The sequence below is a fragment of the Bos mutus genome, chromosome 17, assembly GCF_027580195.1.
Source record: "Bos mutus isolate GX-2022 chromosome 17, NWIPB_WYAK_1.1, whole genome shotgun sequence".
Taxonomy (NCBI): domain Eukaryota; kingdom Metazoa; phylum Chordata; class Mammalia; order Artiodactyla; family Bovidae; genus Bos; species Bos mutus.
In genome coordinates, this window is record NC_091633.1 from 18,829,387 (window position 1) to 18,854,832 (window position 25,446).

The following is a 25,446-nucleotide window of genomic DNA, read 5'->3' on the forward strand; positions in this document are numbered from 1 at the left end:
GATCATGGTGGTTGAGTTGAGACCAACTGTGGATTCACTCCCACTGCTTGTGAGGAGGTATGTTTTTGGGAAACTACATAACTCCTTGGGTGAGTCCTGTGGGTTTCTTATCTTTTGACTCTGTGCAGTGGGTAGGACATGCCTTCAGGTGCTCAGGATCCAGAAGTCAATGGACAAGACCTGAAAATTACAGCAAAGGAGGTAAATAGTCTTCCCCTCTGTGCTTAAGGCCGGAAGTTTGGCTAGCTATGAAATACAGTTACCTTTCTATGTTTTCTGATAGTGAGGGTCAAAGCATGTAAACCAAGGCTTGTGGATACTCTCCAAACCTCTTCTCTTGTGTTTGCCTGAAGACCCAAAGCTCAGCCCCTGCTGAAGCTGTAGGTGCACTTAATCTATACTTCTAGTCAGACAGTGAACTCCAGAAATTCAACATTACCCACAAATCACCAATTTGGTGGAGGGGTCTTAAAATCCAGGCTAGCAGGTGAGATAGTAAACACACCTAAATAGAAGCCAGGCAGCAGGTATTGGTGTATCTGAAGTTAAATTAGAAAATTGTGATTTGTTTGCTCATAGTCTCAGCTGAAAACAGCTTATTTACTGTTTTCTCTTGGACTTATATATAGTATCAGGTGCTTGTTTTAGCAGTGAACAAAAACTCCTAGTGGTGGATCTTCATAGGCAGCATTTTCAAACAACCTTGGCTTAGTAAGAAGCAAACACATTTTCAGCCCAATAGGTTGGAATTATAAGGTACTAATTTATTTGGCAGAGGGCAAACATGTCTCTCTGGAACCTGCATTTTCTAGTTGCATGCCATGTCTCTACTTCTGAATAGGTAACCTGTCATATGGATCCATAAGGGAATAAGTGACATCTCTTTACCCTCACGGTACGGAATGATGTCGTTCGATGGGCCATGGTATCTCCCTTTGTCAAGGTCAGCAGGAAGGACCTTGAGGGGGGGTTGGAGCCTCTCCTTTTCCTGGGTTAAGATGTGGTCTTACCCAGGAACTGCTCCGTATGGTTTATGTGCCTTCTATTACTTCATCAGATACAGTATTTGGGCTCAGAATAGCTATTTGCAAGCATCTAGCTTGGCCCAGCCTCATCTAAAGCTCATTTTGTAAGGAATAGGTCTGTACTGGGATATACCAAGTACCTTCACATAATGCACCTTCAAGTTGTGAACATGTGTTCCCATGTCGTCGTGTGAGTTCACATACCTGGCGTACATTGTCATGTGCTGCATCTTCTGTAAGTGCTTTTGTGTACTCACAATACTGTAGAGAATACGGTGTTTACTTCAAGCCCAGGATGTCTGGAAGCAAGCGTAAAAGCAGCAGTGATGTAGCTGGTACTGTGCTTAAAGTCTGTACTAGAAGATGAGACATGTTTGTGTTTTTTATGTATTTGTGTCCAAAATATTATAAACCTATACAGTTCAATATATCTGATTGGATTAGTTGGGTATCTAGGCTAACTTTGTTGGACTACAGAAAAAATTGAACTTAGGAATGTGCTCTCAGAACAGAACTTGTTTGTGTGTAGGGGACTTACTATATAATCTTAACTGGATTGTTTGGTACACCTGGGGGATGGTAATCTGTGACCAGAGCACTACAAACGTGACCGGGAAACGCTCAGTTTCTAATGCCGAGATTCTACCTGGAAATGACTGTCACCCTTCAGCAGTTCTCAAGAAAGAAGATGCCTTTACTGGACATCAGGGTCACTCTTACTCAGAGGTTCGCAGCACTCAGGCTGCCAAGAAAACAGCAACTTGACCTCTGGTACGGGTGCTCCACAATGAGTGATCAGGCTTGTAAAGGTAAGCCACATTTTTATAAATAAACCATCATGTGTTAAACTAATCTTACTTCTGTCAGATGCATCCCCTGAGTTAAATTCCAGGGTGGAACAGCTTCAGATGTCTCCAGTTTGAGTCAGAAAGGATCTCTGGATTTAAATGAATAGGAGGCAGAGACCTAGACGGGACCTAAAACCATTTCACCATGGAAAAAAAAAAAAAAGGACTGGGGGTGGTGGTGTGAGTATGAAATGACTATTAGTGGGAAAGGCTGGTCCCATGAGACCCAAGTCTGATGGTGCTGTTGATGACTGAGGAAGGAAGCTGGTCTGTCTTTATCTTCAGATGACTAGTTGCCTTTCTGTGATCTCAAGTTGACTTCCCACCTGGGGCAGCTACCTCCTAGCTAAGGGCTTCCAGTCACCCCAGCCCCATGTCACCAGTGCAGGGTGTGGTCTCCTTGAGTTGCCTCCACTGGAAGCTGAGCAAGTAGACCCCCTGTTCCCCCTCTTTGGCAGTGGAAATGCCAAGTGGCTGTGGAAGTTACCTTATACAGGCGAGGTCAGAGGCAACCACACAGGTAAGCCACTCTGCCCCTTAAAGCAGTTCATACCTAATGCTTACATGTGGACGTACCTTATTAGCCACAAACAGCAAGACCTCTTTCTGAAGACGGAAAAACATGTACCAAGGGGCTGCTGCATTTCTCCGGTGACTAAGAAATGATACCTGGTCTGGCTTCAGGATAGCATACACTGGTGTTGAGACTATAGCCTCTGGACCTCCCAGTCAGACTTCCAGTCCGCCCAGAACAAAAACCCTCAAAGTCCAAGAGTGAGTTTTTTTGTACAATTGTTTATACAAATCCAACAAAGGTAAAACGGCGTCAGGGAAGGTCTAGGAAAACAACACCTTACGACAGTGGCACTTACGATGCGTAACTTTACAACTGGGCAACAGCCATGGGCTAAACCTCAAGTGTGAGAACTCAGCTCACTTCAAAGGAGAGAAGAAAAGAAAAGGCTGTGGTGGGTCATTTATTCTATTTCTTGACTCACTGTATAAATTAGATCTATGTAGAATATAAGAGCTCATGCTGGAGCAAACCCCTCCTGAGTGCAAAGGCTGAAGTCTGAATTTCAAAATTTTGAGGGGAAAAAAAAAGGTGAATTCTATACAGAGGAAATTTAGCAGTGTCTCTCTCACTTTGACTATAATTTACATATATCCACATCATGCTTATGCAATTTCTTGACATACAAAGTAGGCTCTCAACTTCCAGTTAGACATGCTTTTAACTAGAGGTCTTAGCCTGCTTTGCCGGATCTGGGCACGTGTATATGTGTTTGTATGAAGTACAGGGAAAAGTTCTCTCCTACCTTAAGGAAACCAGGAAAGTTGGCAATCTCAAAACAATAAAAACACTGGTATGCATTCAAACCTTGCATAAATAACTTTTAAACAATTTGTACAAAAATAGTTCTGCATAATGTAAGATGTAACAAAACCAAACAAACATGTTGAGACGGCAGATGTGGTGTGTGGTCCACTTTATGTTGACACCAAAACTCCCCAAAGTTGCCAGGAGTAAGGTGTCCGAAACTAAAACACCACCACCCCCCACAAAATTTCCTAAGCTCATGCTTCAGTAAGAGAATGTCGCCCAAGTCCATCCTCCTCTCCAACAGGAATGTCTTCTCGGTAAAGGCCTCCTGAGCAATGGTCCAGAAAGCAGTGCGGTTTTGATTCAGAAAGACCAGAGGAAAGCACCAGGCTCGCTCATCCCCCAAACGGTGGCGGACTGGCTTCTCCCTCGGCGAGACTTGCAAAAGGGAATTGTCTGGGGTTGGTTGTTCCAAGTTCCAAATTGAAAATATTTAAAGGCCCTAATTTTTGTAAAGTCTTTCCCCTTCCCCTGGCGTCTCCCCTCCCCTCCCCTACCCCATATTTACATACTTGTCCTTGGACTAACTCAGTTTTTGCAGGAGTTTTTCTTCCACTTGCCCGAACTGGACACTAACAGACATTTCGGCTATGAACTGCTCGCAGCCTTCCTTGGTAACTTGCTTGCAGTACCTCAGGTCAATGTGACAGATATTCCCACAGCGTTTGAAGAAGGACAGGCACTGGTCAGTCACCTTATTGCAGTCTGGAGGGAAGAGGACACAGGTGAGATGGAGGAGGCGTGGAATTGAGGACACCCCCCTCCCCCAAGCAGCTCTCCTGTTCAGTCTCCTCAGATGGGGCCTGGTTTCCTCTGCCGCTTACAAACGTTCATACATGCCTGAAAAACACCACAAGTTCCGAGTGAAATTGCTCAGGCTCTTGTCCCATTTAAGAGTCTTACATGTATACATTCTCACATCAACAGGTCCTGTCCATGTTGTTTTACAGATAAGAGCACATGACACACGAAAACAGCTTGCTTTTCATGCCTTTACTCCTGCTGAGGAACACCTCTCTCTGCACACTCTTGTGTGCTTACCTGCTCATTCCCAGGGAAGAGATGCTTCGGAGTGAGGACACTGTAAGGCCATCCCAGGACCCTCCTGCTCCCCTGGACACTGGCGCTTTACTGCAAGGCCCACATGCTTGGTTCCCTCCATGGAATGTCTACCTCAAACCCATGCAGGAAACCAATGCACCAGAAGTGGCTGGAGAGATTCCATCCACAGAGAGCAAAATCGGAACGCCGAACCCTCAACCGAGTATTTCTATCAATGTGGACTTAGGGTCTGTCATACTCTTTTCTTAGAACTGAACCCTCAGTCAATGAGCTGCAGTGCCAGCTCTCATCCAGCTGAGGCCAAGTCCCTACCCTGAGCCCGGAGATGCCTTCATCTCAGTGGTATTACTGACCTTGGCTTGTCATTGCTAGTATGCATACTTTCATTTGCTCTTGAATTGAATGTTAACAGTAAGGACAAACTGCAGTAACGCACACGAGGCCAGTGCCAGCTCCATATGTCACAGTGCCTCCAGCTTAGGAGGTGGTACAAAGAAGTCACGTCACAGCACCCCACAAGTCATCAAAGAGCACTCTCCTCAGGTCTGCACAACATCCTTGCACAAATGCTCAGTCCTGGATACACATTTCAGACAATGTCAATAAAATCCAATCCTGAACAATGAACTCATGAACTTAGAACAAGTGGTGATGGAAAGCTGAGTGCCTCCCATGCTAGCCAGGCAGATGGCAAAGTGACAAGGATGCTGCCAAAGAGGTGACTTGGAAGAGTAACACCTCAGATTTTCCAGGGGTATCCCCTTACCTCATAATCTCTCAAATATTTGCCCACATAATCTTACTGTAAAAGTCAAGTGAGAAGGATGGTGTATAAACCCTGTAAGGGGAAGAGGTACAAAGCTGGAAGACTCCCCAGAGGAGGGGAGTTCGTCTCTGGGCAAGAGAAAGGCTCTAGACTAGGCAGCACCACTGTGGAAGGCAGGAGGGCCCACTGAAAAACGGGGGTTACAGGGAAATTTACCTGCTAACTGTTGAGACCCCAGGCTCCTTTCCTGCCAAACCCTGGACTGAACCCTTCAGTTGGGAGGTCAAGAAAAGTGTCCCTGGGCAACTTTGATCAGCTTAAGAGGAAAGATGGATAGATGTCAAGTCTGGATTTCCCCAAAGAAACAACCCGTGCTGACTGCCCAATGACATCTACAGTCAATCAGCTCCCACCCTGTCCCAAGAGCAGCCCGTCAGCTGAAGAGAAAACCACATGCTGAAGACAGAACTGAGAGGAGCCCCAGGCAGGCCCACTGACTGCTTCTGAAGGAACGCATGGTCTATGTGGAGAAGAAAATACAACCGCCAGTATCCTCAGGACGGACATCTGGATCCAAGAAACAAGAACAGGCCACTCCCCAAAAGTCCTGAGAACTGTAGCTGTCAAGTTAAAAATACAGGCTAAACCATGTGAGAACTGCCAATATGTGACTTTTGACCTACATAATAAAGCAGTTTCATGTGTCTGAAATGAAAAATTCTCTACAGCTGATCCTTGAACACCACGTGTTTGAACTGTGCAGGTCAACATATCTGCCCATGTGTTTCAATAGTGGTTGAACCTGAGGTTATGGAGGACGTGTGAATACCAAGGGCCAACCATCAGTTACATTTGGATTTTCTACTGCAGAGGGCTCCACCCCTAGCACCTAAGTTGTTCAAGGGTGAACTGACTATGAACTGTGAGAAGGGGAAAACCAGAGAACAGAGCAAAAAGACAAGAGGTGGGGAAAAAGTAAAAGTATCAAAAGACTATTAAAGAAAGAAAACAGAAGGGAAGGAAACTAACTCAAGGAAATTTTCCAGAACCACAGAACATATTTTCCAAGTTGAGAGATTGATTATACCTTATAACATGAAGGTATAATGAAACCATTTTAGACACAGAAGGTCTGGATTATGTCCTCCAGCAAATGAACAGATAAACCAAGAAAGAAGATACAGGACCAAGGAAAGAGGGGCCCCTACACAAGACAGAGACGAAGGAAATCCTAGGAAGCAGACATGCAGATGGCAGAGGCAGTCGAGTTCAAGTGGGGGCAGGAGGAAAGAAAGCTAGGAGGGTGGTTTCTTACAAGACTGGTTAAGGGCCTGATAAGTTCATGAGGGTAAAGAATAGTACTCGAGTCTGTTGTAGAGTCTGTTCAGAGACTGAGCAAACAAAAAGGCAATTATTAACTCTAGGGAAAACAAAAAAATTGTGCAAGGAAAGAAACATACTCATAATACACACTTTGGCTCAACACTAGACAACACATGCATGGCCATAATGCGGTAAATAACAGTGACTTAACCACACAAACTGGGAAGATTTTGGGGTGGGGGAGGCGGCAGTGGAGAGAATTTCAGAACAGTAATCCTTATGCTCTACAAGGCAAGTTAACAAAAAGAGCATCTGAGTAAAAAATAAACAAGAAATAGCAATGTAGGCTGTTTGGAAAAGTGGAGGTAAACAAACAGCAAGAGCTCAAAATTTGAAGGTGGTTCCTCCAGGTGAGAAGCAGGGGAGGCAAGGCACCAAAGTAGCTTCACTTTTGCTACCAGACCTGATCTGACCACACTGAAGGACCTGGCAATGTGTCAAGCGCTTTCCTTTCTGTGGCAGAGGCTTATTTTACCATTAACTAGTTACAGGAAGAGAAAACGTGTTCAAAAGAACCGAGTATAGAAAAGACTGGGTATGGAGACGGGCCTTCATGCGTGTCACAGCTCTGAACACAACAGAGAGGCACGCATGCAGGCTCTGAGACGAAAAGAGGCGACTGGACTGTGGCGGAAAACAAAATGCAAAAGATGACTCACACACACGTATCATGGACATCCTCTTCGCTGCAGGGGAGGGGGATTTAAACCGGTATCCCTGCTTTATACCCTAGTGACCCAGTCAGAACAGGGGAACGAGTTCATTACTACCAAGCACTTAGAACAAGCTGCCTCCCAGGACCTTCTCCACGAGGCAGCCCAGCATCACTTCAAGACCAACAGCTGACTCACCTCAGTGTGGCTCTCTGTTCACTGCCTCCTTGGGAGGCCACCACCCCACTGCCACCCGCCACTAAAACTCCCTGAGGAGACGGAAGGGGCCTCCCAGGCACCAAGGTACAGCTTTAGCTCAAGTGAGCCAAACCTCCCCGCTCCCAGTCGGATGGGGCATTAGCAACAGGAAGGAGTTTCTCAGGAATGAACACGGGCTGAAGAGACAAACAGCAAAAGAGCATGTGAATGCTGACCAAGCCAAACAGCAGATTACACTGTGTCAAAATAGAATTTACATGAGGTGAGAGTATCATTTATTACTTGCTAATTTCTGGAGGGAAAAAAAAGTTTGTTTTTTTTTTGGTCTCATCCAAATCTCCCACACCTAACCTGACCATCCTGAGCCATCAGACCAGTACAGGATTATTGGCTGGGCTGAGAATGGGTGGCGTCACCTTGGTCCACCTCCCTGTTGGTCATGCCCCAAGCTCTTAGGAACTAACTCCAGCCCCATCAGTAAGTGAAGTGAGGACTCACTCCACTGTGGGGTTTTCTCGTCAACAACGGGCCCCTTGAGAGCAGAGTCAGGAGGGGGACACGTGAGCAACAACAATGGCAGCCATCAAGCCGGGCACTCCATCCGCCTGGCCTGGCTGCACTGCCAGGCGCCCTCCCACACCGGCTGCTGCCCGGCACCAGCTCATCCACTGAGCCCGAGGGAAGCTTTTCTAGCCCTTATTTTGGGTCAAGAGCCACTTCTATGTGCTCATGTGCACTCACTGCTACTGGCACTATTTTTTTGTAGCAATTATTTAAAATCTAATAATGCTTAATTGTTTCATGTGTTTCCCTGCTAGACTAGGCCGTGTGTCTGTCTTGTTCCATGATGCATCACAGCACCTAGGACGTGACCCTATAACAAGAGGCAAGCTAGTATTTCCCTACAAATGTGAAATGCCCCCCCACCCGAACCATAGGGTCCTGGACAGAGCCCCGAGGGTGCCCCTGACTGACCTGACAGGTTGATTTCGGTTAAGGAGTCCCGGGTGGTGGTGCCCACAGCAGTGAGCAGGTTGATGGACTGGTCAGTGACGTGGTTACAGTAACTGAGGTGGAGCTTGGAGAGCAGGGGCATGTGGCGGATGATAAGCCGCAGGGAGGCGTCTGTGATGTCCAGGCCAGCCAGACGCAGCTCCACAATGTTCCGGAGCTTACTCCGATTGTCCATCTGACCTGAGAGGGCAGGGTAGAAGAGGCAACGTGTCACCCAGACATGACACTCTACAAGGCCCACCCGCCATACGGGACACCTGGGTTTCATTCAGCCAGTGAGTATCTCCCCTAAAAGATCAGGACTGGTTCCAACATTTAAAGACTGGCATATTCCACATCAAGTTTTACATTTGCAAATCCTTTAAAAGTCAGAAGATCTACAAACACAGCCTGCATTCCACCTTCAGTGCTTGGCCAATTAAAGCAGAGATAGCACAGCATCTCTGGGTCAGCAGTTTCCTCTTTGAAGGTGTGGGTGTGGAGCAGTGAGCCCTGCAACCTGTTCTAGAGGGCTCAATCCCTGAGGCCCTGCCCAACCACAAAGACCCCGATGCTTCCGAGGCTCAGAGCTCAGAAGAACAAGTGAGCAGCAAAGCAGTCAGACCCACGCAGAGCTCCCAAAGTGGCATGATGGGAGCCGCCGCCCTCTCACAGCTCCCTTCTGCACCCAAAGCTGACTGAGAACAGAAGGGCCGAGGCCAGAAAAGGCTTGAGGACACAAGTACCAGATGTGTCTGTGGTGAAAACCAGATCCATCAGCACAGCTTGATCACACCACCTTTACCTGAGCCGCGTGGGCCTGGCCCCTCACCTGGCCTGTTGTCTGTAGGCGGGGACAGGAGGTCCCGCATCTGGGCGTCCTTCAGCCCTTCTACCCACTGGACATCCAGGGTCCGGAGCAGTGGACAGCTGGAGCTACAGAGGGCAGAGACTGCGATCCACGAGCAGCCGGACAGCACCAAGTCTCGGAGCCCTGGGGGCACAGAGAGGGGGCCACAGGTCAGGTGACACGCCCCCAGCCCCCAATACTGCACTCTGGGGGGTCCCTGGTCCAGTGCTCACCAGGCAACCGGTTGATGAGCCAGCTCAGCTGTTTCTTGGAGATATTGGTCCAGCTGAGGTCTAGGGAGACAGGCTGTCGCCGGATGATGCCACTTAGCATCAGGGGCGTGATGGACTTGCAGTGGTTCAAATCGATGCGGGTCCATAACCGCTTATCGCAGCACCTGGGGGCCAGGCCCAGCAGAAGGGGCAACATCAGAGTTGGGAGCTCACTGGGGGAGCCTCCTGCATGGCTGTGGTCAGTCCCCCACCTACCGAGCCCAAGGAGAGGCTCCTTAACTTTGCCCTCTGGACTCTTCTGTTTAGTTTCTGTCTTCAGGCTGCTCTGGGGTCACAGCCCTTCCCCCCACCCCCTATGGAAAGTACCAACACCTCTAATGTATTTACTGGGGGCTTTATGACACCTTCCACAGATCAAATCTCAAAACAACCCTGCAGCATGCCTGTTCACAGATGAAAGTACATTAACTTGACCAAGGTCAGAAAGCTGGGGACTCTCAAAGCAGGAATACCAGGAACTGGCAAGGTGCCCTTAACCTGGGCTCCTATTTTTTTTTTTTTTTTTGGGTGCCCTACTGCTTGGTATATGGGATCTTAACTTCCTGGCCAGGGATTCCTATGCTCCCAGCAGTGGAAACACGGATTCCCAACCACAAGACTGCCAGGCAAGTCTCACCTGAGCTAACTCTTAAAGAACAAGAATACCACTTGGTTCTTAGTTCACCTCCCAGTTCTTAGTTCACCTCCCAAGGGGTTAAGCTAGGAAAGCAAATAGGGTTCACCTCTTTCAACAAGACCACACTGACGGGACTCTGGAACTCTCTGAGGATACTGAAGCTGGACTGACTTAGAAGGCGAGAGCATGATAAGTGACTCCCCGTGGGGATGCCCCAGCCCACCCGGGTCTAGCAGCAGCCTGGCCCCCTGGTGCCTCCCTGTCTGAGCTCAGCCCCTTACCAGCGGTTCCAGGTCTTGCAGACCCGCATGCAGACACACAAGTCTTGGTGGCTGAGGTAGCTGAAGACGGCCATCCACACCTCCCTGTGCATGACATGGGCTGCCCCGTCATCCAAGGGCAGCGAGTCGGGCGGGGGGCTGATGGGGGGCGGCCGGATCACATGTCGCTCCATCTGGATGCACTTGGGCGGGGACACGGAGGGAGGGGGCCGGGAGATGACTCGGGGCGGGCTGCGCAGGCCGGGCCCCAGCTGGTGCCGCAGCTCCCGGGGGGTGCCGTTGAGCCCCTTGCTGAAGCGGTGGGGGCGCTCGCAGAGGCCCAGGGGCCGCTTGGGCTCCTCGTTCTCGCTCTCAGGCTCCGACTTGATGGGCTGGTGATTCTCCTGGGCCAGGCTGCTCTCCGTCTTCTGGATCTCCTGGTTCAGCTCCTTGCTCAGCTCCTTGCTCAGCTCCTTGTTGGGGAGCCGCCGCTTCCGGCGCATCTTCACCTTCTTCTTCTCCTCGGGCCCCTCCGCGCCCTCTGTGCTTGGCCCGGCAGTAGGGGAGCTGGAGCGCGAGTGGTCGCTCTCCCTGGTCTTGGGGGGCGCCTCGGGTAGGTCGTCCTCTGGTTCCTGCTTGAACCGCCGGAGAGGCTTGTTGGCCAGAGTTATCCGGTCCTCAGCGTTCTTCCAGGACCGTCGCTGAGGAAGGGGAGCACGGGAGTAAGTTCCCAGGCCCGGGGCTGCGCCCACCCAGGGCCTCCTACCCTCCAGCCTAAGACTACTGCCCCAAGAGAGGTTCTGGGACAACGGGGCAGGGGGTGGGTGGGAGATGGTACCTTTTTCCTGAAAAGCTTATCTTCTTTGCCAGGTTTTAGCTGTCATGGGAAAGAAAAGATGCAAAGCTTGCTCCCAGGGGTCGCGGGATTTGGTCCCCTCCACACGCAGCCCCACCAAGAATCCACAGTCTCTACAGAGCAGAGGCTGGGGGGTCACCTTCCCAACAAACCCCCGTCTCCTCCGCTCTGGGTGGGCCCTGCCTGCTGGCTTTAAGGAAAATCTGGAAGTGGCGGGGGCTGATGGAACTATCCCCACCCACTTGACCTCCCACCCCTGGACAGACCCAGGGATCCGCAGTCGCCCATTCAGGTCGGACTTGGCTCTGGGAGCCAGGCCTGGAGGCAGGGTCTGCTGGATTTCCCTGCCGAGCCTTAATGGCTAAAGCTGGGAGAAGACAACCGGGCGCCACCTCGTGGCTGATGCTGGAAGGGCCGGTGGGTGGAGCAGGGCCGCCAGGATCCTCCGAGGTTCCCCAGATCCACAGGGCTTCCCTGCGGCAGCTTCAGCTTCCCAGGCCCCACGCCGGAACCATGAGCCGGCGACCCGGGGCTGGGGCCTGGGAAGAATTACGGTGAAACGGTGTCTGGGAGCGTCTGCGGCAGTGGGTTCGAGGACCAGTGGGGCGGGGGCGGGGTGGGAGTGGGGCGTGGGGGGCGCGGGGGGCGCGGGTGCCAGGGACTCGGGGTCCCGGGGGGCCTGGGGCGGGGCGGCGGGGCGACGTGGGAGCACCTGCTGCTGGAAGTAAGTGAGACTGGATCTCCACCAGGGGCTGAGGCTGCTGCCTAGAGGGGGCCTCGGCGAGAGGTGAGAGGAGGAACCGGGGGACGTTTGAAGCGTCGAGGCCTAAAGGGGTGGGAAGAGGAGTGACTCGCTGGTTTTCCCCTCCTTTTCTCTTGGGCTGGGCTCTCAGGACTTATGTGACTCGCTGGGGCGGCCCGCTGCCCGTCCCCACCCCCGCCCGGGCGCCCCTGCATCCGGGACCAGCCAGGCCACCCCTCGCTGCCCGCCCCCTGCCCCCTGCCCCCTGCCCCTAAGCGTACTCGCTTGCGTCCACTCAGCTCCTGGGGCTTCTCGTATTTCCGCTTCCGCCTCAGGTGCACGTCGTCCGACTTTCGGCGCAGGATGCCGTCGGGGGGCACCTTCTTGGGGTGCTCGTCGGACCTGCGCCGGGGCGCCTCCTCACACTCACTCCTCCGCTTGGCAGGCTCCTGCCCTTCCTTGTTGTCCCGGTTCATCTTCTGCTCCTTGAGCAGGGAGCCAGGCAGGTTGGAGGCGTACTTAAAGCCAGGGCCACGCTTTTGCTTGTAGGCCAAAAACAGAGAAGGAACACACCAACTGTATATCTTTGGACTTGCCCCTGCCCCAGAGTCCGCAGTAACCCCTCCCAGCCGACGTCGCCGTGGCGGGGACAAGCTGGGTCTGGCAAGGCCAAGGTCTACCCCTCCCGGGCTGACCCCTGGGACTTGGAGCCCGGCACTCACTTTCCCGGTCTTGCCGGCGTGGTTACACTTGGGACACTCCCAGCAGTTTGGAAGCTCATCGTTGACCACGCCCTCTGACTCCTTAATCTGGGAGGGACACACACCAGTCAGCAAGCAAAGAGGTGGGGAACAAGGCCAGCTCTGCCCCAGGCATTGACACCCCCTCCCAAATGCTATTTCCATACCACCTTTGACCAAGAAAAAACAAGAGTAGTAAAGACGGTGGCTCTGGATTCAGGTCAGGATTCAAATCCTGATTGTGCCTCTTCTAGCTCCATGATCCTGGGCAAATCGCTTCATTTCCGTGGACAAGTACCCTCAGCCATAAATGGAATGTGCCTGTTTCCCTGGAGTTATGTAAGAATTTAATGAGGTAACCTAGTGAAAGCAATTAGCTCAGGGCCTGGCACCCAGCAAGGACCCACAAACTGTTCACTCATCTCATTGCACCATACTGGGTGCTTGGTATCAGCCAGTCAAATGTGCTCTCCCGGTTCTCCTGGAGATTCAGATCCAAGAGAGAGAGAAGTGACCAGGGGCTGGGGGCAAGTCGAGGCACCCTTTTCAGAGTGGGAGGTGGGTATGTTGGGGAAAAGGGGATAAGTGTCAAAACAAACCTCCGCTAACGTCACTGAGGGAAAGGGGACAGAGTCGAAGCACCCTTTGAGGCGGGCCCACTGGTGGACCCACCCTCATCTCTCTAAACAGAGATACACCTGGGCTGGCGGGAGGTGCCAGGTATGACGACATTCACTTGAGACAGAAGTGTGAGGTATGTGCCAGCCCAGAGCAGTTGATTCCTTTCAAAGGTGGAACCGGCTGCCTAAGAAGGGCAGGCCCAGCATGACAGTCCCCAGGTTGAAGGCAGGCCTGTCCTGGGCACACTGAGGGAACAGGTTCCTGGCACAAAGGACAGGAATGCAACCACCTGTTGTTACACGACCCGCGCTCTCCTGGCCCAGGCCTTACTTTCCCAGAAGACCCAAAGGCAACCCAACTACCCAGTCTCTCTGGCCCAGGTCCAAGACTCCGGGAACTCTGTGGGTCTGAGGTCCTGGCAGGTGGAGTGTGTGCATGTGCATGCATGCGTGTGTGCAGACATGGGTGTGTGCAAGGTCTGAGCTAGTCCAGGCCCTTCTGCTCTCAGCTCATCCTCGGATGCACAGAATCCCCCAGACTCCCAGGTTTTCCAGGGAAGGAACTTACTCCCCTCCACCCCAACCACCCCCAGTGGAGCAGTGTCAGCACCACAGAGAGAGCCAGGGTCAGGTGTTGAGCAGTGCAGCCCGATGCCCCCAAGCCTGCTCACCTTAAGGCATCCAGGGTGGATGATTTCATTGCAGATGGAGCATTCCATGAGCATGAGGTTAAATTTGCCTTCTTCCTCTTCCACTGTGTCCTCTTTTCCTGCCTCGCCACACACCAGGCACACAGCGGTGTGAGGCAGCACTGGCTGCAGGGTGGGGAGAACACAAGGGAAGTCAGCATGGCCAGGACCCCCTGGGGAACAGATCAAAGGCAATGAGCTCCCCTCGGGCCTTCCAGGAGCCCTGGGAGAACCAGCGCAGGGCTGCCCACCGTTCATTCATTCATTCAAATCCTTATCCATGTACTACCTCCACACGCCAGGTACTGTTCCAGCACTGAACCAGGCAGATAGAAGTCTCTGCCATTCTGAGCTTACATTTTAGTAGAGAGAAGCAGACAAAATGAAGAAGAGTCTGTTAGATGGTGACAAAGGAAATGGAGAATAAAGCAAGGAGGGCCAGGCCAGGGGAGAGATGAGGGAAAGGAGGGCTGACCTGAAACACAGGTCAGGGACCGCCTCACACTTGAGACAAGACCTGCAGTGGGAGGTGGGGCACAAACCAAGCCTGGATGTGTTGGGGCTGAGGCTGTATCTCTCCAGCAGCCATCAAAGCACGGACTGAGGATTCTGGGTCCTCAGGACTTTAAAGGGAGGTCAAACTATCTTCAGAATACCACCAAGACGCCATCTGCTTTTTTCACTGTGTGGGTGAAACCACTGGTGTCAGGCTCCAATATGCCCGGGCAGTCACTGGACCATTCCTGGTTATACGTTCCTTAAAGAAATGGCCAGTTTCATTTAAGGACATCGTAATTTCATTAAAAGTCTGACCTCTGAGGTCACATCCTTTTCAGATTCTGCATGACAAAATAGGAAACAGCCATTAACTATTTTAGCTGAACACCAAAGAATGATGGTTATCTAAAGGAAAAGCACTTGTGACCAAGCTGTGAGCTGAACTCGCCACTTTCTCCACAGAACATCAGTTTTTTTGGAAAGAAGACTGATTTTAAAAAAAGGGGGGTGGTAATGGCATATTTTTTCAAGGATGAAAATAAGTGAGCCTGTCACAGAAAAATAAATGAAGACATTTGTTGCAGATGATGAAATACAAATTTTCAAACAAAAATCAGAATTTTGGAAAACTTACATTAACCATCATAAAATAGACAACTTCCCAATACTTAAAGACATTCCTGAGGACACTAGTGGTGGTGTTAACAAATGTGTTCATTTATTATTTTTCTAACATTGTATAACACTATTTGCCCCTACTTGGAAAATCTGTAAAAACTAAGGTGAGCCAGTATTTTCCAAATGTCCAGTGTCTGATGTTACAATATTATGCAGGAATACATGAGGGGCAAGAAAGACTAATGAATTTTAATGTAACACTATGAAAAGTGTGTTGATACAGTTTCAGATTCCACACTGCAACTAACCCCTGAGCACTCACCACCTGTCCCGTTCTGGTGGTGGATCAGAATATTCACAATTCCCTGAAAACACTACAGTAAAAGACTACTCCCTTTTCCATCTACGTATCTACGAGCCCAAATTTTCCTCAGAGTTCTTCTAAAGCATTACCGCAAGAGAATAAATACAGGAGCATATGCGAAAACCCAGGTCTTTTCTAATGAACCAGGCATAAAATAGATTTACAAAAACATAACAATGCTATTTTTCCTACTCATCCCTTTTGCTTTGGAAGATGTTATTTCTCATAAAAATGTTGTTTATGCTAACATACAGTGTGGGTTTCTTGTCATTTTTAAATTTAGAATTCAAAACATTAAAAAAACTTTATTACAGTAATGTTACTAAATAAATAGCCCACATAAACAAAAGCTCTTTGGGGGTTCTCATAATTTTTAAGAGGGTATCCAGAGACCACAAAGTTTGACAGCCAATGTAGTCCTAGACTGTAAACCCCTGTGGGCAGGCTCTCACTCTCTCCTCCTTATACACGCCCGCCTCCCAGTACTCAGAATCCAGAGGAAACACGATCAGTTTTTAGTAAACTGAGTTAGAACAGCTTCAAATAAGCTAGGATATACACTCCACTGATAACTAGTAAAAGTCTATAACATGACACGTTTCTGTTCAAGTGAATGGAACACTGAAGACAAAGGAGTGCTCATTGGTTCAGGTGAGGAGGGGCAGACTCAGAGGCCAAGCGAATGCAGAGACACAGGAGCGGAAGCCCCGGCCCAGGCTTGAGGGAGAGGGTGCTGGCGGCGGGAAAGGGTCAAGTCAGTGGGGAACGTGTCCTTGGGAGAGGGTGCAAGGGAAAGCTGCCAACAGGAAGAGGCAGAACCACACTTCAGGGAAACAGGCCTGGAGAAGCAGGAGGGGGCAGACGGTCTGCCTGGGTCACAGGCGGATAAACCATGGCAAGAATGCCCCAACAGGTGGGGAAGGCCAGAGGAAGAGGAGGGCAGAGGGCTGGGCTGAGGCTGCATTGCCATCAGCCCCAGAAACGTCAGACTGGAGACACACAGAGGCGAGATTTCCTACAACCAGGCACCAGAGCAGACAGCAGGGCTACAAAGAAGAGGTGACGGCAGGGACAGGTTCCTATGACTGGGCCTGGTTCCCTGGAGGGAAGGCAGGGGTGAAAGAGAAAGCACAGCCAAAGAGGAAGAGACTGTCCCGGGACACCGCTGATGGGCCAGGTTTTAGGTGACACCATTCTCTAAACCCAGAGTCCCTACGGACAACCTCTCTTAAATCGTGCAGAATGCAGCAGGTCATGGACCCTCACTCCAGAAAAATGCACACACACTCATGCACACAGATAACAATCTGTATTTAATTTCAGGGGAGCGTTCAAATTCCCTGAAATCCATTCCAATGGTCTGGGTACAGGTCATAAAAACACAAGCCATGAAACTTTAAAACTCCTGCACAGAAAAGAAAAAGACAGTCAACAGAGGGAAAAGGTAACCTACAGAATGGGAGAAAATATTTACAAACCATGTATCTGATCAGGGGTTAATATCCAGACTATGTGAAGAACTCCTACAACTCAAGGACAGAAATACAATCCACTGTGGCGGATTCATTTCGATATATGGCAGAACCAATACAATATTGTAAAGTTTAAAAAAAAAAAAAAAAGAAATACAATCCAATTTTAAAATAGGCAATGGACTTCAACAGATATTTTACAAAGAAGGTCTACAAATGACCACCAATCACATGACAGCATGCTTGACATCAGGAATCACCAGATAAATGTGAATCAAAACCACAATGAAGTAGCACCTCACACCTACTAGGAATGCCCACTATCATAAAAAAGGAGACAGCAAGTGTTGTGGAAAATAAGAAGGAAATGGAGAAACTGGAACCCTTGTGCACTACTGGTGGGCAGGTGAAACGGAGTAACTGCTGTGGGAAACAGTATGGAGATTCCTCACACACTTAAAAACAGAACTGACGATCCAACAATGGTACTTCTGAGTATATATCCAAAGGAATTCAAAGCAGGATCTCAAAGGGATACTGACATGCTCATGTTCACTGCAGCATTATTCACAATAGCCAAGAGGTGGGGGCAACTTAAATGCCCATCAACACATGAACAGAAAGAGAAAATGCAGCATATCCATACAGTGGAATATCAGTCATCCTTTACAAAGAAGAAAACCCTGGCAAGGATGAGCCTCAAGAACATTAATGCTAAGTGAAACAGACAGACCCTGCCTTATTCAACTTCTAAGAGATCTAAGAAGTAGTCACAATTAGAAACAGAAAGTAGAAAGGTGGTTGCCAGGGGCTGGGGTGGGGGGTGGAGGGAGGTGCTGTTCAATGGATATAGAGTTTCCATTTGACAAGATAAAAAAGTTGCACAGATCAGTTTGCATTAAAAAAAAAAAAGCACATTGGTAATATCACTGACATGTACATTTAAAAATGGTCACAGAAGTTCTTGACCACAATTAAAAACAGAGACAGAAAATACAAGCAGTACATGTAGGAGGGAGAAGAGGAAGGTGCCCCAGGCTTGAAGAAGCAGGGACACAGGAGGAAGGCTCCCTCGATGCCAGGCTGGGCCTGCAATGGGCTCACCTGGGCCGGAGGCCTTGATCCTCCCGCTGAGCCTGCTGTCCCCGGGGAGCAGGGAGATCGCCACTCCCTCCCTGGGGCTGGAGGCACAGTGCCCTAAGGAAGGCAGAGTGCGTCAGTGTGTGCAGGGCAGATGCAGGGCAGAGCTGAGACTCCGCCGAATGGCCAGAGTCAGTGCCCACCGCCCTGTCCAGGGGCAAAGCAGGAGGCCAGGTCTGGAGGGGCTGGACAGGCTCTCCAGCAGCCCACTCCTGGACCCCATAAATCAGTCCTCTTTCTCTGGGACGGCCCCCTCAGGAGGGGCACTGACCTTCCACCCAGACCTCTGACTTTGAAGGCAGGACAGGAAGGAAGGGAGGGCCCACAACCATCATGAACTGGACCATAAATGTTGGCAACGGGGTCAAAGACAGGACAGGCTGCCCCGACATCTTTAATGGCTGAGACTTCAAAGTACTGGGTCATCGAGGGAAGGAAGGATTATAGGACCATCGGACTATGAAAAAAAAGGAGCCGCAGCGCATTGTAGAACCGTCCCGGAGCCCTGCAGCCAGCAATCTGGAAACAGCACTAGGGCCCCCCTCTCTTTCCAGGAGGGAGCACCCCTCCGGGATTTCTGCTGTGGCCACACTATCTTTCAGCGGAGGGACTGCAGAGACCAGCCCCACGCGGAGGAGGTGGGGCCTGGATTCCACGGTGCCAGTCCGGAGGAAGGAAGGGCTGCCCTTCGGCGAGGTGGGGTCGGGGGAGAAGCACGGCCCGGGGCGCACTCACCGCGATGCACTGCCTCATGATGCAGCTCTGCTTCATCCGCCCGGGGCCCCCGAACTTCTTCATGTCCTTGCAGAAGTGGCACTCGCCGCACTCCGTCCGCAGGCAGGCCTCGCACTTGCGGCATCGCGTCCGGCGCCGGCGAGCTCCCGCCGTGGTCCGGTTGGCGGCCAACTTCACCGCGGAGGCCGGGCCCAGCTTCCCCTTGGGCCGACCTACCGCCCGGTTCTGCGGGAGAAGACACGGGCGACTTGGTAAGACGGCGGTTTAGGCGGTAAAGTGTGCCCCACCCCGCAAAGACATACTGAAGTCCCGACCCCACGACCTCAGAATGTGATCTTATTCGGAAATAGGGTCTTTACAGAGGAAATCACTAAAATAAGGGCCTGAAGGGGGACGTTGCTCCAGTGGGACTGGTGTCCTTGTGAAAGGGGGAACGTGGACGCAGCAGAGAGATCTTATGTGAAGACGCGGAGAGACGGCGGAGAGATGACTGGAGGGCTCCTGACTCCAAGCCGAGAAATGCCAAAAAAGCCAGAGGACGCCAGAAGCTGGAGGAGGAGAGGAAGGGTCCTCGCCTAGAACCTTCAGAGAAAGTAGGGCCCTTGCGACACCTTGACTTCCAACTTCCAGGCTCCAGAGGGGATCCGTTGTTTGGGGCTTCATTATGGCAGGCGCAGAAAACTGCACGGGACATCCCTGCTTCTGAGGGCAGCTCAAGAGCCTCCCGTGGCCCCCACGCCTCAGGCCAGGCTCCTCAGGCCACCTGTGTCTCCGCGGGGAGGCCGTCCGCCAGGAGCACTGCCGCCTCCGCACACCACCGGGCTAAGGCCAGCTCGGGCTGCAGGGCGCAGTTTACACACCGCCTTCTCCTGGCCGCCCTCCCTGACCGCCCGCTCCGGCCCACCACAGCATAACTGCCCGTTCTCCTGTGAGAGTCTTCTCGAGACAAGAGCTCCGGAGGCAGTTACGGAGGGTGCTTGTCGCCACTGTCCCTCAACAAGGCGGCTGACACCTGGCATGCGCTCAGTAAACCAGACCCCGGGAGAAGGAGACCGGAACCCTAAGGAGCTGATTTCTGAGACCTTCTCCACATGGGCTCCAAATCCTATCAGAGAAACACAGGTGAACACAAAGTGCTGGTAAATGCTGAGCAGGGCACGAGCCAGCCACATGTCCTGCTCTGAGACCCTTACGACCTGGCCACCAGCTCCAGAGCCTCTTGCAAACCAGGATCAGAAGCCAGCTGCTGGGACACTGTCCACCCGGGATCAGATCTGGGAAAGACCTGGATGGCATGGAGAGTCTGTCCCGCCTGGGGCAGCTTTCTATTTTCTGGAAAATGGTTCATCCCTTGGTCAGGGAGACGCACTCTCTTCCCAAAACTATCTAATTGGCATCAAATGCTTCAAGCCCTTCTTAGCCAGCTTCAGTCCATCCCGGCCTTTTCATCTTAGTTGCTTGCCAAACTTGGATCCTTTGGCAAAATCCTGCCCCGCGCCAGCTCCCAGGCTGAGAAGTGTGGTTACAATGTACCACAGTGCAGAGAAAGTCTTCCTTCAGGGGACCCCCCACCACAGTACACACTTACAGTCTCCTCCCCAAAAACTACAGGGGCTGCTGAGAAACTTACAGCCACATCAGTAAGGAAAACAGCCCACCTTTCTCTGAGAATTGCGCCTCACTCCCACCATCTTCTCTGAATCGTGATCCCTCTCATCCAGACCCAGATCCACGGGTCCCTGTGTCCTTACTGCCCCTGCCCTGACTCCGCCACTCCCGCCAGACCATGCCAGTGTCCCCAGGCAGGGTACGGGGCTGCCCCAATGCAAGTTACTCCTCCTGCAAGCTGTGGAGGGCCTCCTTACACACCACACACACCCCAGGGAAGTTGGGGGGGGGTGTGGCGCGAGTCATGCACGTGGGCAGTTCCACAGCCCTGGCAGGCACCTTCAGAGGGGTATGTCAATCTATGCATCACCTGTCAATTCAGGTCAGGTCTTGCTGCCAGATGAGTAGTGAAAAAAAATCAGTTTTCAGAGTCTCTAGATTTGAGAACAGCAAGTAAGGGACTGTGGACCCGAACACTAAGCAGCAAGCAGCCATGACAGGGACGGTGACCACAGTGCAGGTGGGCACTTGCCGGGGGCCTGGCGTCCTGCTCATCACTTCACACAGGGCATCATCTAATTTCCCCGTAATAACCCTGTGGGAGATGAGGAAACTGCAGCTAGAGGGCAAGTGACCTGCCCAAGGTCAGGGAGCCAGCAGAGGATGTGCATACCCTGCGAGTGTGAGTAAACACTATAAACCAGAGTGACGCGCAGGCCGAGCAGGACGAGCACCCCCAGATCCACGGGAACGGGCCCACAGCTAGTGCCTCGATGCCCTTAGCAGAATGGAGGCTGACACGAGGTGCAGAGGAAGACATCAGTTTCTAGAGAAATGGAGACCGGGAAGGCTTTTTTTTTCCCTCTCTTTACAGCCCAGAAGACTCTCCGGTAAAAAGCCCTAGTCCAGTCAGCAACTCACTCCTCAAATCCCTGAAACATGGGAGATTCAGAGCTACAAGTCAGGTACAGAGAGGAGAGCACACGCTCCACCCCACAGACAAAACCAAGGCCAAGGGCTTACACACTGACCCTGGAGCAGGAGAGTCTAAAGACTAGCTTCTTTGATGAAGGGAAAAAATTCCAGGTGTCCAAAACTGGCTTCTGCCTCCCACTCAGGAGCATCAGGTATAAACAGCCGCTGAGCACCCCTGGCCTCACTGGCCACTTGGAACTAAGAGAGTTGGGTCAATTCAACCAGTCATAAAGCTCATACCTGACTCTGAAATAAACCCACTTTCCTTTGCTTCCCAAAGTTCATTTTCATCTGAAGAAGCACTTTCCCAGGCTATGGGAAAACCAAATCTGTCTGGATCTTGATGGCAGCTGAGACATCCTGGAAAATGACAAGAGTCAACGGCAGACAACGCCTCAAAGGAAGAGGTTTAAGGGCGGCTGCTTCCAGAGACCTTGATTCAGGCCCTCTTTGCCAGGCCTCCAGAGAAGCTGCTGCAGCCTGCAGCTTCGTGGGCCAGCAGGAGTCAACTGAGCAACACCTGAAATTCAGGAGCCTTATAAAGACCGCTGAGAAAATCAACAGGTAAGATCAGAAGGTCTCTATTAGGGAAGGTGACGCTTCTAACCTAATTTCTTTTGGGTAACACCTAAACGTTCCCAAACTTCTTTTGGTCCCAAACTTTGGTGTCCGACTCTTTATGACCCTGTGGACTGTAGCCCACCAGGCTCTTCTGTCCATGGGATTTCCCAGGCAAGAATACTGGAGTGGGTTGCCATTCCCTTCTCCAGGGATCTTCTCTGGATCTTCCCAACTCAGGGATCAAACCCAGGTCTCCTGCACCGGAGTTGGATTCTTTACCACTTGAGCCACCAGGGAAGCCCAAACCAATACTCCATTCTACTCTATCCTACCTGTACCTCTATTCAAATAACCCAGGATATTCCTTTGTTAATTTCAGCCTGAAGTGTTCTTCTCAGCAAAAGGGAAGAGTAGCGACCACTGACTTTCACATATAAACAAAGCAGTCTCCCAAACCCCAAGGTTTGTTGATTTTATCAGCTCAGGACTCATAGTCTCAGCTCCATCTGGTTAGGAAAATTGAACCCACACAAATCTTAAGTATTCCAACACTTTTTCCCCATCAACATCTCATAAGTATCATCCTTAAAAGGAATGTTATTGATAAGAAAGTTTTAAACAATGAAATTTTTTTAAAGGAATACTACTGAGATAGTTCATTCATTCCACAAACATTAACTAAGTGCCTCCCATCAGATCCTATTCTCCAGAATATTCATGGGCAGAACCTTCAATCCCTCATCTCTAAAATACTGGGATTTAACATTAGTTGGATTAACCTGAATTAATGAAAAGACATCCCACGTTCATGGACGAAAGACACCACCATTAAGATGGCAGTACCCCCTAAGTGGCCTACAGACTCAGTGCAACCCCTGTGAAAATCTCAGCTGGCTCATCTGCAGAAACTGAAAAGCTGATTCTAAAATTCATGTGGAGGGACTTCCTTGATGGTCCAGCAGTTAGCACTCCACACTTCCAACGCAGGGGGCAGGCTGGATCCCAGATCGATTGGAGAACTAAGATCCCACAAGCTATACTTCATGGCCAAAAAAAAAAAAAAAAATCATGTAGAAATGCAAGGAACCTGAACAATCTTGAAAATGAAGAACAAAGTTGGAGGACTTACACTTCCTGATTTCAAAACTTACTTTGAAACTACAGTCCCCTGATAGCTCAGCTGGTAAAGAATCTGCCTGTAATGCAGAAGACCCCAGTTCGATCCCTGGGTTGGGAAGATCCCCTGGAGAAGGGAAAGGCTACCCACTCCAGTATTCTGGGCTGGAGAATTCCATGGACTGTATAGTCTACGGGGTCGCAAAGAGTTGAACACAACTGAGCAACTTGCACTTCACTCACAGTAACCAAAACAGAGTGGTACTGGCATAAGGACACATACACAGATCACTGCACTGGAACTGAGGATTCAGAAGTAAAGCCCCATAAATACAGTAGTTATAACCAACTGATTTTTGGCACGTGTGTCATGACAATTCAGTGGGGAAAAGAACAGTCTTTCCGACAAATGGTGTGGGGATAAACAGATATCCACATGCAAAAGGATGACGTTGAACTCACATCACACTACATACAAAAATTAACCCCAAATGGATAGACAACCTTAACGTAAGAGCTAAAACCATAAAACTCTTAGAAGAAAAACTAAGGATAAATCTTCATGACCTTGGGTGAGGCAATGAGTTTTTGAATATGACACCAAAAGCACAGGTGACAAAAGAAGATAAAACTGGACTTCAAATTTGAAACTTATGTGCTTAAAAGGGCACTATCAGGGATTTCCCAGGTGGTCCAGTGGCTAAGACTCCACGCTCCCAATGCAGGGTTCTGGGGTTTGATCCCTGGTCAGGGAACTTGATCCCACGTGCTACAACAAGACCTGATGCAGTCCAAAAAAAAGGCACTATCAAGTAAGAAGTACAGAGAGTGGGAGAAATTATTTGCAAAATATACATCTCTTAAGGGGCTAGTATCCAGAGGGTATAAAACAGCAACAACAGAAAGACAGATATCTCGGGATTCCCCTGGTGGACCAATGGTTAAGACTCTGCGCTCCCAATGCAGGGGGAGCTGAGTTCGATTCCTGGTCAGGGACCTAGATACTCCGTGTTGCAACTAAGAGCCCAAGTGCTACAACTAAAGATCCAGGACATAGCAATGAAGGTCCTGCATGCTGCAACTAAGACCTGGCGCAACTGAAAAAAAAAAAAAAACCCAATAACTATCTCAGTTTTAAAAGGGGCAAAGGATTTAAGCAGATATGTCTCCAAAAAGAGATATAAGAAATGGGCAATAAGCGCATGAAAAAATTTCTCCAAACTAGGCCAATAAAGCATGTGATCTGTGCCAGAGACTCATTCATTAACCCCCTCACACTCACACCCACCCACCTACCCACTCAACTGTCTTCTGGCTGTGAATTATATACAGACTCGATACTGGGTGCTGGGACTACAAACCTGAGTAAGGTGTGTTTGTTCCCTACTCTCAAAGGCACTACAGTCTAGGGGGAGAAAGATGTGTTACTGCATAAATATGCACTGCAACACAATGATGATAAAATCAAAAGCGAACATTTACTGAAGTAACACTCTTTTTCAATATTTGTATTGATAATCTATGAGGGAGGAATTATTATCTTTCCAGGTGGTTCTGTGGTAAAGAATCCACCTGCCAATGCAGAACACGTAGGAGATACAGGTTGGACCCTGGGTCTGGAAGATCCCCTGGAGGAGGAAATGGCAACCCACTCCAGTATTCTCGTCTGGAAAATTCCATGGACAGAGGAGCCTGGTGGGCCCCAGTTGATGGGGTTGCAAAGAGCTGGATATGACTGAGCGCGCGCACACACACACACACACACACCCATTTAGAAATAAGGGAACTGAGGCACAGTGCAGTTAAGTGATCTCCTTAATGTCATACTGCCCATAAACGAGAAGCCAAGATACCCAGGCAGGGGCTCTACAGCCTGGACCCTGGCATGCTGACCCAGAAGTGCCTCATCTCACGAGGAAGAGAGGCTGAGACAAGTGTCACACACAGTGGCTGTGACTAAAGTGAGTTTTAGAGAGAAGATAGGCTGCTGCAGGCCAGGAGGAGGGGTGGGGTTCAGGAGTGAATATTCTAGGCAGAAGGAAGAGTAAGATAGAGAGAAGAAGCTAGATGACCCGTACAAGGAATAGCTTGATATGGCTGCTGGAAAACAGCCCTGAGGTGGCAGGAGCCTAAACCTGCAGGGCCCCATAGACCACATTATGGTGTTCTGCATAAAGAGCACTTAAAGGGCTTTGCGTACAGGAACAAAACTACTATATTCTGGCTGCACTGTGGGGAGTGAAGTTTTTGGGTGGTGGGCAAGATGAAAGACAGGGATATGAGTTGAGGATGCTACAGCAGTCAGGTCGAGGGTTGTGAAGGCTGGGGTAGAAGTCACAGGAGGAATGCCAGGGAGGGAA

The 25,446-nt window shown here is 50.3% G+C and overlaps 1 protein-coding gene across 7 annotated transcripts in view; it reads right to left on the reverse strand.

Annotated features, from left to right (window-relative positions):
* Positions 1-2,648: 2,648 nt before the first annotated feature.
* The window catches only part of KDM2B (lysine demethylase 2B), a 118,602-nt gene continuing 95,804 nt past the window's right edge, over positions 2,649-25,446 (reverse strand). For 3 of the 7 annotated variants that reach the window (XM_070386198.1, XM_070386200.1, XM_070386203.1), the window contains 12 exons: positions 18,827-19,051; positions 18,056-18,148; positions 13,982-14,125; positions 12,672-12,759; positions 12,232-12,500; positions 11,921-12,034; positions 11,191-11,229; positions 10,374-11,053; positions 9,417-9,580; positions 9,166-9,327; positions 8,316-8,534; positions 2,649-3,962 (listed from right to left, as the gene is read on the reverse strand). In XM_070386198.1, the coding sequence (XP_070242299.1) occupies positions 3,781-3,962; positions 8,316-8,534; positions 9,166-9,327; positions 9,417-9,580; positions 10,374-11,053; positions 11,191-11,229; positions 11,921-12,034; positions 12,232-12,500; positions 12,672-12,759; positions 13,982-14,125; positions 18,056-18,148; positions 18,827-19,051 (2,379 nt within the window). In that variant the 3' untranslated portion in view covers positions 2,649-3,780. The remainder of the gene's footprint in view (positions 3,963-8,315; positions 8,535-9,165; positions 9,328-9,416; positions 9,581-10,373; positions 11,054-11,190; positions 11,230-11,920; positions 12,035-12,231; positions 12,501-12,671; positions 12,760-13,981; positions 14,126-18,055; positions 18,149-18,826; positions 19,052-25,446) is intronic. The other 4 variants (XM_070386202.1, XM_070386204.1, XM_070386199.1 and 1 more) reach the window with 3 other exon arrangements.